This window comes from Oryza glaberrima, chromosome 7, assembly GCF_000147395.1.
Source record: "Oryza glaberrima chromosome 7, OglaRS2, whole genome shotgun sequence".
NCBI lineage: Eukaryota > Viridiplantae > Streptophyta > Magnoliopsida > Poales > Poaceae > Oryza > Oryza glaberrima.
Window position 1 is genome coordinate 19,934,496 of NC_068332.1, and position 10,346 is coordinate 19,944,841.

General features: G+C 42.9%; 2 protein-coding genes across 2 annotated transcripts; both read right to left on the bottom strand.

The window, feature by feature from the left end:
- Positions 1-2,851: 2,851 nt before the first annotated feature.
- LOC127779709 (chlorophyll a-b binding protein CP29.1, chloroplastic-like) lies at positions 2,852-4,340 on the bottom strand. The gene is made up of 2 exons (XM_052306592.1): positions 3,834-4,340; positions 2,852-3,456 (listed from the first exon to the last, which is right to left on the bottom strand). Exons 1-2 carry the CDS (start codon positions 4,338-4,340, stop codon positions 3,091-3,093), a joined length of 873 nt encoding a protein of 290 aa, XP_052162552.1. The 3' UTR covers positions 2,852-3,090.
- A 1,139-nt stretch (positions 4,341-5,479) lies between these two features.
- On the bottom strand, positions 5,480-10,133 carry LOC127779914 (protein THYLAKOID FORMATION1, chloroplastic). Its single transcript, XM_052306846.1, has 5 exons — positions 9,831-10,133; positions 8,108-8,378; positions 7,448-7,664; positions 6,207-6,322; positions 5,480-5,913 (listed from the first exon to the last, which is right to left on the bottom strand). The coding sequence occupies exons 1-5, from the start codon at positions 9,994-9,996 to the stop codon at positions 5,820-5,822; spliced, it is 864 nt and encodes a 287-aa protein (XP_052162806.1). The 5' UTR covers positions 9,997-10,133; the 3' UTR covers positions 5,480-5,819.
- Between the last annotated feature and the right edge of the window lie 213 nt (positions 10,134-10,346).

Genomic DNA, 10,346 nt, shown 5'->3' on the forward strand with positions numbered 1-10,346 from the left:
CGAAAGCCTCGATCGAATTTAATGCAACCGAGTTGTACGTATTCGCAAAGTATATTGGCGAATACAACACGTGATAGTATTATACGGAGCCGTATATGTAGTAGACAAGATATGTGTAAGCCTCTCAAATCTCAATACGAGTGTACCACCTGCATCCAACAATTTGCATCTTTGAGGATATATTTTTTTATAGGGACATATTGTATAAAAGGAATCTGATGATAGATTGGACTGGGCCCGAAATTTTGTGAACCCACCATTTAGAGAAAAAAAATGTCTAGAAATTAAAAATGGAGATTCGAATCAGCCACAATAGTGACTGCAAGTGAAGCAGATGAATAACAACAGGATACTATTCACTCGAAATTTGTCTTTTTTTTCTCTTAAACAAAGTTGAGTTTTGAGTTGAGATTTAGTGAGAATGTATTTCATATCTACACATATCTCTAATATTTTTTCATGACTTTACAAAACCTTTAGGTATTATTTTCACAAGTTTCTAACACTTAATCCGTTTTCACCGAATATGTCCTCGTTAGTATGCACCATGGCCAATGGGATGCATACGGGACGATCTAGATCGTGTGCTGTACTGTTCACAGTACTGTAGCAATAAATATTGTAGCACAGAACATTGTTCACATGGTTGATGTAGCTTTAAATCTAATGGACGGCTAAAGTTATATGCAGTTGTAAGTATAACTACACCTAATCTAAATTCGGGAAATGCAATGGGTAAAATGTTCATGTTAAGTTAAACACAAGTTTGTTATATCAGGGGATAGATGCCATCCTCCTCGTTCGGTCAAAACACCAAAGGAAAACATGTTCTTAGAATTGTAGTATAAGTTGGCTCGAATAGCTCTCAACTAAGTGTTTAACTTGGAAAAGGCTTTCGTATTTGTCAAATACCATTGAGTGAAAAAATACTACTCGAGTAGAAAAACGCTACTTGAGTAGTGGGAAAACGCTACTTCAGTGGAAAAATACTACATGAGTGGGAAATTACTACTTGAGTAGAAAAATACTACTCGAGTGGTAAAGTACTACTCAAGTACGAAAATACTACTCGAACGGTAAAGCTCTGTTTTGAGTAAGCTAAACTAACGATGCTCGAGTAGTTTGCTTTACCCGTGTGGATTTTCTACCTGTGACAGTAAAAGTCTAAGGGGTCAATAGATTAGAAAGGAATGTTCGAGCCCCCAAGATGAAAAGGGCATTTTGACCAAAGAAACTATAAGGAGCTTGAGAGAAAGTACTGCTTAAATAAGGAAGACGCCGAAAGAAGATCCTGTGGGATCTACTTATAACCACTACTGCCAGTTGGCACCAAAAGATCATGATGACCTCCAAGATATACTAAAATGCCCCTAAGGTTGTCAACTTTGTAAGGGCATTAAAGTAAGCTCGCATGTATGAAAACTCGCATGTATGGCTGAAGATTATATAAGCCAGCCAAGGCCATGTAGCAAGGACAAGGAATTATTTAATATAAAATACCACTTGATGAGACATGACATTTTGTGTTTGAGTTCATTCTTAGGATAGACAGGGAAAATATACTTTCCCACCTATACTGAACTTGTCTGTAGCGTTAGCTTAGCTTACTCAAACAAAGCTTTACCATTCGAGTAGTATTTTCCTACTAAAGTAGTACTTCCCCACTCGATTAGTATTTTCCTACTCAAGTAGTACTTTCCCACTTGAGTAGTGTTTTTTCACTCAAGTAGTTCTTCCCACTCAAGTAGTGTTTTTCATCTTAAGTAACGTTTTCCCACTCAAGTAGCGTTTTTCCACACAAGTAGTGTTTTCCCACTCGAGTAGTCTTTTTGCACTCAAGTAGTGTTTTTGTACTCAAGTGATATCTGATAAATTACTAAAGCCTTTTCCAAGTTAAACACACACTTATAGTTGAGAGCTATTCGAGCCAACTTGTACTATGACTCTCAAAACATCTTTTCCTTTTGCGTTTTGATCGAATGAGAAGGATGGCATTTACCCTCTCGAGGGGATGTCCCCTCGTTACTTTCATGTCATCTAAATAATTATAAAAAAATTAACAACATAGATTAATATGAAATATATCACTCCACAAACATGCAAGGCCAAATTCGATTTCTACAAGTTGCAACAAAAAAAATTAAACTGAAAATATTTATCGTACATTTGGTAGTTATATTTATTATTTTTGTTATAATTTGTAGAAGTTGAATTTGGCCTTGCATGTTTGTGGAGTGATATATTTCATATTAATTTATTTTATGAGTTTTTTCCAAAAAGTTTTGTAACTATTTAGGTGACATGCACGAAATGAGGAGATATCCCCTCGAGAGATGAAAAGCACATTTCCCCCTCATCACCACTACCGCTCTCTTCTTGACCAAAATTGACGTTTGGAATGATTTGGAAAACTAGGGTTTGCCTCGGCAAGATATTCAACGGGAAAAGAAAAATCCATACTTCCACCTCAATTTCCTTCTGTCAATACCCATACATGAATGTGCTTGTACCTCCCAGTACTGACAGTTTTGAGACATCTAATCTCATCAAGTGGATGGTCCAGATTTGCTACCGACAACCCATGCCGAAGGACGGTAAAAATTATTTTAATCAAATATGGAAGAAAGGGAATGATAATAGTGTTTATTTTGTGAACCTAATGTAGCTCAGCTAGCAGGGCGTTCTTATTTATAACTAATTATTTTTTTCAGTGATAAACAACATACCTATTGATAGCGAGACACCTATTATAACTTTGTTAATATCAATACATGTCAGGTAAAGTCTATGCAGTGTGCATGTGTGCATTCACAGTCACACTCACTTAGTCAAATACCAAGATCGATCGATCGATGTACAAGTGGATGCATTAATTCATCATCTTGGGTGTTCTTATATTACAAATCACCACCATGCAAGTCGCCATTAACCACCAACCCAGCTCTCCTAATTTAAGTAGTAATCAACAAAAGGATGACCTCTCCTCTCTCCATACCCTCCCAGCTCGCTCGTCATCACAAAACTAAACCGCGCGCGCGAACGCACACCAACGCATCGATCCCGTTTGAATTGCGCGCGAAAGAGCTTAAATTAAGAGGATGAGGAGAAGGTGTCGAAGATGGTGGTGTGGAGCGGGTCGCTGAGGTGGGTGGCCCAGTTGTTGAGGGGCCCCTTGCCGGTGGCGGCGGCCTGCACGGCGAAGCCGAGGAAGGCGACCATGGCGAGGCGGGCGTGCTTGATCTCCGCCAGCTGCAGCCGCTCCTTCTTCTCCGGGTCCGACGCCAACCCGAGCGGGTCGAAGTAGGACCCCCCCGGGTACAGCCTCTTCTCCGGGTCCAGCTCCGCGTTGCGCTGGAACTCGATGTAGCCGATGACGAGCACCTCGATCCAGATCAGCGTCGAGATCGAGAACGGCAGCGGCTGCCCCAGGTACGACGACCCATCCACCAGCTCCACCTGAAAAACACCATCGGACCATTCCTACGTCAGTGTCATCGTCCTCGTCCGCGGCGCCGGCGACACGTAGTAACCAGGTTTTAAATCTTCAGCTATAGCTATTTGAAAAAAGGTGTAGCAATTTGTTCTCATGTACAATTTAGTCATAGCTGCCGCTATTTTGAGAGGCTAAACGCTAAATGTTTTAGCCCGCTAGCTATTTGAAACAGTGGTAGTGAGAAACGCAAACGCCCAGAGATTTTTCGGCTATCCCCACGGGCTAGACGACCTGAGTTTGAAGCCTTACTCTTTCTAATTATTTGATATATTAGGTCATTTTTTAATATTTGCTTTTTAAAAAAAATGCTGGTAGTAATGTATGGGGGAGTATCGTGTACCTTGCCGGCGTCTTGCCAGGTGACGCCGGTGAGCCACTCGACGGAGAGGGCGCCGAGGGTGGCGAGCATGGCCCAGCGGCCGTGGATGAGCTCGCACTCGCGGAAGCGCTGGAGGCCGAACACCTCGGTGTAGGGCTGGAACGGGGTGGACTTCACCTCGCCGGTCTCGAACCGGGTGCCGATGATCTCGCCGGCGTTGTTCTTGGCCAGGTTCTGGTCCAGCGAGTCCAGCTCGAACTGCAGGTACTCCGCCGGCTTCCCGAGGCCGAACGGGTCGAAGCCGTAGTCGCCGACGAGCGACCCGTCCAGGTAGTCCGGCGCCACCGCGCCGGGGAACCACAGCGGCCTGTCCGTCGTCGGCGCCGACGGCCTCGCCGCCTTCTTCGCCGCCGCCTTCTTCCCGCCGCCGAACCCGAACCTCGCCACGATCCTCCCGCTCTGCGGCGCCGGGTCCGCCAGCCTCGTCCCCAGGAACGTGCTCGCCGCCGCTGCCACCGACGACGCCATGGCTGCTCCTCTCCTTCTTCTCCTTCTTCGAGAATGTGTGGGTGGTGGTGAGGGGGGGTTCGCCATTGGGGTACAAATAGGGTGGCTTATAACAAATTCGCGGTGTTATCTCCGCGTGGCAGATCGGACGGTGCAGAAGGGGGCTGTGATCTATCTGACGGCCACGGTTGGCTCTGCCTTATCCGGGCCTTATCTGTATGGCCCTATGGATGGGGAGGTTTACCATGGGGGTTGGTGACACGTGGAGGGCTGGGATTGGGTGATGGGGGTTTTGGAATGCTTTGTGATTTGTGGTCTTCAGGGTGGATGGGCCCCAAAATATCGGGCGAAAATAAATCTTTTGGCTGTTTTGCAGCTCTGGCACCTTTGTAAGTTGAGTTAGCATTTCAGTCCTGAAATCACAATGCAGCAATCTGTGAATGGACAATGGAGTTTGTAAAGCTCTTCTTGGAACACGCAAATTTTATATGTTGGGTCAAGACTCAAGAGTTTCATTTTTATCTTAAGATTATGGATAGAAATCCCGACTTTATATCCACTTATGGACATACACTGCCAAGATTAAGAGTTCTATTTGCCAATCAATTCAGTTGAAGGCGAGTTATTTGAAAAGATGGCATCCAAGAAGGGAAAAAGAAATCTATAAGTTTTAGAATCGCCAGGCCATTGCCGTTTGAATTCATGCAGTTCAAATTTGGGAGAGGATTGCTTCAATTTCTGTCATGTTGGATGGACATGCAAACGGCTAATGTTTCAATTAACTTAAAGTATTCTTGGATTATTTAGGGCAATTTATTTCTGGTAGGTTGTAAGGTACATTTTATTTACAGATTACTAACTTGTTTGGTAGAGCTCTAAGTCTAATATGGAACTAAAAAAAAAAAAACTTAATATGGAGCTGAAGTTGTGAAACTAGAAAATGGTAGCTCCACCCTTCATATATATTTTGTGAAGCAGATCCATCCACTCCACTCTTAGGAGGATCTAGGAGTGTTTGGTTTGGCTCCTGCTCCACATAACAAGAATCTAGAGCTAGAACCCAACCAAACAAGTCCTAGATTTTCTGGCATATGATCCAATGCAGAAAAGTCTTCCTGCTCGTTTCCACCACTGATATTCCTGATACATACAGATCCAAAGAAAGAACTTGTGACCGATTTCATTTTCATCATGAAGAGATAACTGAACAATATATTTTTCATCTTGTGAGTAACATTGATCCCCACATACCTCTTCATATATAGTCAAAGAAAAGGAAAACGATACATTTGAACACTGAAAAGGAGAATTACAAAAAAATATAATGCTCAGTAGTAAGAACAATCTGGATCCTTTTATACGGCAGAATACAAAACCACACGAGAGCAGCCAAAGTGTCCGTGCAGTGAAAGGTGACCTTGATAGTTTCTCAACGTGATCCAGAACTCTGTTAAAATCTGTTATCCACGGTAGCACTCACTCCCCTTATGAAGGCTTGAGTTAATGCCTCATGGAATTGAGACTCCCGTCAAATTTCGTAACAGCTTCATTCGATTTTGGGGTCTCTGATCTTTCCTCTCTCTTCTTCTTTTCCCTGCCAACAAAGTTGAGTTCAACTCGTTGAGATGATCAATTTAACACAGAAAAACTGGGGAGGATACAAAATGTAAAGAGAAGGCAATATAAACTAATCCATTTGCCTGGGCTCATTGAAAGAGGAGAGATTTATGTGCTAAACAGTAAACTTCAAGTATAAAGCTATTAATATCACACAATTGTTGCAAAATAAAATTAGGAACATCCCTCGTGCGTTAGTAATATCAGTGATTGAACAAATCAGGGTTTGGGCAGTAAGAGAAGTGGGAAATCAGCGGATAAGTTGGTTACCTTTCCACGTATTCCTTGAGAAGTTCCTTAGCCTGGACCAATTTGGAGAGTATGTTCCGGTAAACATCGAGATCCCTGTCGACACTTCTTTTGTTGATGTTTAGAGCAGCGCAAAGCTGTCAAGGAAGCCATTGAAAATATTAGTGAGGTAAGTAGGTAACATCAAAGTGCACATTACATTTTGAGTTCACCAAATGACAAACATAACTGGCTTAAATGTTTCCTGAAATTATCATTGGACACTGAAAAAATTACTTGACTTGTACTATACTAGAATGCCTCAAGAATGCTTTTGGAGTTTTATCTTGTATGGAATCTCCCTATCTCCAATGAGTCCTCCCACAGAAAAGTTCAGATATGCCCCCAACATTGGTACTAAGTTAGAAGCCAAAACTGAACTCGAACCTCCTTAGTGCTATTTCCTATTCTGGCTTAAGAAACATCATAAATAATAGAAACCATCACAAACTTGAGTTGTCAGTTGATCACATGCCATAACGATTATAACATTTGCTAACCTCAACGTTTGAGGAGAAATATTTAGGAAAGCAGTTCGTGCGCACTCAGCTAGGGTAGTTAGATTTTAGAGGTGGGAGCTGTGGTTCTGAAGTGATAGGAATGAATGATGGAGTCGAGTAAGAGGCTTAGTCAATAGGAAAGTATGATGGAGTCGAGTCAGAGGCTTAGTCAATAGGTATGGAGGGCATGTTTGGTAGAGCTCCAACTCCTAAAATTTAACTCTAGGAGTTGGGTTCGGAGTGGAGTTGTGGAGCTGCCTAAACCCAAGCTCCACCTCTCTAGTTCATTTTGTGAGAGCGCTCCACCCAGCTCCACTCCCATTTTAGGTGGAGTTGAACTATTTGGCTGGGCTCCAACTCCAGGAGAGGCGGAACTGGAGTTAGAATTGTGCCAAACAGGCCCGTACGCTGTAGGATGGAATAGAGTCAGACTTAGTCCTTTACTAGTAATCTAGCATATCAGCGAAGTAGTAGGTTAAAAAGAACACCGCATAGACACTTAACCAGCTGTGGTTGCAAGATATTAGACAGCAGACACAAGCCAACCCCTTAATTGATTTGAGATAAATCCTTTCTTTCTGCGAAAACTAAAATGTATTGGAAACATGCTCTCTAAAATATAACTTGAGAAACACACATAAGCGTTATTAGAAGATATAATTTGGAAGTGAAGCAAAAATAAGTATGATAGTCAGAAACAAAATTATTAATGGCAATAACAACCTTGTCTAGTATGGTTGGCTCTGTTGCATTTGCAAGCTCAAGCAAACGGAACAAGCCAACTGCAAAGAACCGGCTGTAGCTGAAGCTTCCCTTACCCTGGGCCCTTTCTGAAATATCTTTCAGAATGGCCTCTATTTCTCCATCTTTGGATGAAAACTCAACTAAAGAATTACCATTCTGGGAACGAGCCCACTCTTCCATCTTTTGTGCGTCAGCTCTGAAGAAAGAACAGAAAACACTTACTATGATTGCTTGGAAAGACACCTCTGTTGATGCCAAAACAAACTAGTAACCCAATAATACATTAGCTTTCATTGACGCAAATAAAGCAGATAATTGGTGATCCACAAATAAGCAAAGCATGCAACAAATAGATAGTGCAAAATGTGACATTTTTTACAGCGGCAAGATAGATAATTGCTACTATCTCTATAGGAAAAGGCTATGGTTGACATATGAATTCAACGAATTGGGGGTAATATTTATGCTGAAAATTCATGGCTGTGAATTATATAAATCTATAAAAAAATTACTTGGATCAATTAAGTGTAGGATATTGTTTGAAGGTTCAATTTGGTTATGAGAAATCTAATTGAATATAAAACAAGAAGATGCTAACATCACTGTGAATAAAAAACAGTTGTAAGTTACAGTAGGCACCTGTATTGCTCAGGGTCTTCGTTTAACGCTGTTATATATGCTTTGAAGATTGCATCCCTATCCTCATTGCTAGGGTACCCTTCCATGAGTTGGTCATAGACGGTCACAAAGCCAAGAGCAAACACCGCATCATATTGATATGTTGTTTTGTATCTCATCAGATGTTGCTGTACCAAAAGTTCTTGTAGAACTGTACTGTAAATGCTTGGGATAGGACGCTTGTATGACTTGAGAAAATTCATCTTTGTTTCTGCGACAGTGGGTGGAACATCTGCACAATATTCAGAACAAGTGAAAAACGCTGTGGCGATAACTTGTTCATCATGCTGTGTACATAGAACAATATGTTATAAGTTAGTTGCTGCCTTTGTGATCATAATAACTGAAAACATTTGGACATACAATGATCCAGTATCAAATACTTGACAAGTAATCGGCACTTGCTCGATGAATTGAAGAAAGTTGACAGGAAAGGGGGCAGAAGCAACAGAACACCATGAAGAAACTGTGGAACGAAATGAGCGGAAATATGTAAACGCATCAAATCGTTCTACAAGGAAGCATTTGGCAGTTTACTGCCACAATTCAACAGAAAAGCAGGAATCATAGGCCTGAACAGCTAACCAGGGCTTGTGAGGTTTGGCTAACATAAGATGATTGGCGCAAATACACAACTGATCCTGTTTCTCTGCTCCGGGGTCTCCCCGGCTCGACAGTTTAATGTCGTGTAAACTTGTAAACTCTCCTTTCATTCTTAATGAAATTTGGTCGGCTCCTTCGCCGACCCGGCAAAAAACAAATACACAACTAAATAGTCCTACCCTTCGCTATTTGTGGATCAAAATCAGCTAGATTGTTGAAAATCACATATGGCTAAACAGTGGCGAAGCCACCGTAGGGGCCAGGGAGGGCCAACACCCCCCTAACCCCTATGTGACCTCCCCTCCCCTCTCTTCTCCCAAGGATGATTAGCACTTATAATCTAGCTATTAATTATATCATTAGTTACAGATGAGACTAACTATATAGGATATAGGACAACTGACTTATGAAATGACTTAGCTAACTGATTTATCATTTTAGAAGTGATTGCAAGACTCCAATTAATGGAACAAACTGTTCAATCATCCATATATTAAAAATATTACTGAATTTTAAATTGGCGAATCATGATATATGGGTTCTTGTTCTCTCTTGTAGCTAATCGCTGTAACATGTATGATATCGAGTTACCGATCATGCATCAACACTACAAAATCACTGTTCACTGAACCTTAAGTGAATTACCACGTCTCGTAGATGGCACCCCCCATCTCTAAATCCTGGCTTCGCCACTGTGGCTAAACTAGTGATACGAAATTCTAAAAAAATTCCCAAGCTCGCATCTAAAACAGACATGAATTCCCTGCTAGAAAGAATAACCAAGCATCAAAACCGCATGGATACATAACTACAAATGCTAATTGTTCACCCAAAAATCACAGTTGCCAGTTCTTCCTCCAAACATAGGACGCTAGATTGGCTTGTAGCCCCCGCCACAAATAATCTTGCAGCATCCCCAAGAAGAACCAGGATCCAGATTTTGCTAATGAAACCCCCACGCAAAAAGAGAAGCTCTTCTGTCGCAATCGAACGCACTACCACTACGTGTTCATCACCGACGCCAGAAGCACCAGTGAGTGAGAGAGAAAAAAAAAGAGAGAGCGCGAGCGAGCAAGCTCACCGCCCGCCGTGGCGACGCAGCGCACCACCGAGCGCGACCCCCGCCGGGGCCTCACGCTGAGCACGACGGCCCCCGCCCCCGCCCCCGCCGCCGCCGCCGCCGTCGACGGCCTGCAGTCGGCGGCCCGGCGCAGTGCCGCGAAGGGAAGCGAAGATATGGCCGCCATCGTGGAGTCCCCCGCCCACCTGCTGCCGATTCTCTCGCCGGAGTGCGGCGGCCGCCGGCGAGGGGTAAAACGGTAAATTAGGCGCAAAAAGGCGCGTGCGCGAGAGGGAGGAGAAAAGGCTATACAAGCTTGGGGTTGGAGGGATGGGATCTTCCCATCTTTCTTATCCAGTAGGCCTTGCTCAGGTTTCTCGACCACTACGGAGGCGCCACGTGTCCGCGTCACGCTTTCAAGTAATTTTCCTGAATTTTGGACGAAGTTTTAGCTTTTTTGGGGCGAATTTTTATGGGCGTGAGAGGTGGGATTTGCTTGCGGATTTGTGATTTGGACTTTGAAAAGATCGGAAGCAG

What these genes read in the sequence shown, in the direction of transcription:
- LOC127779709 (XM_052306592.1), bottom strand. Translation starts at nt 4,340, where the DNA reads ATGGCGTCGTCGGTGGCAGCGGCGGCGAGCACGTTCCTGGGGACGAGG. An exon ending in CCTGGCAAGACGCCGGCAAG is followed by an intron (nt 3,457 to 3,833) that starts GTACACGATACT and finishes GGTGTTTTTCAG; the next exon opens with GTGGAGCTGGTGGATGGGTC.
- LOC127779914 (XM_052306846.1), bottom strand. Translation starts at nt 9,996, where the DNA reads ATGGCGGCCATATCTTCGCTTCCCTTCGCGGCACTGCGCCGGGCCGCC. An exon ending in AGCCAACCATACTAGACAAG is followed by an intron (nt 6,323 to 7,447) that starts GTTGTTATTGCC and finishes CTTCCTTGACAG; the next exon opens with CTTTGCGCTGCTCTAAACAT. An exon ending in CTCAAGGAATACGTGGAAAG is followed by an intron (nt 5,914 to 6,206) that starts GTAACCAACTTA and finishes CTTTGTTGGCAG; the next exon opens with GGAAAAGAAGAAGAGAGAGG.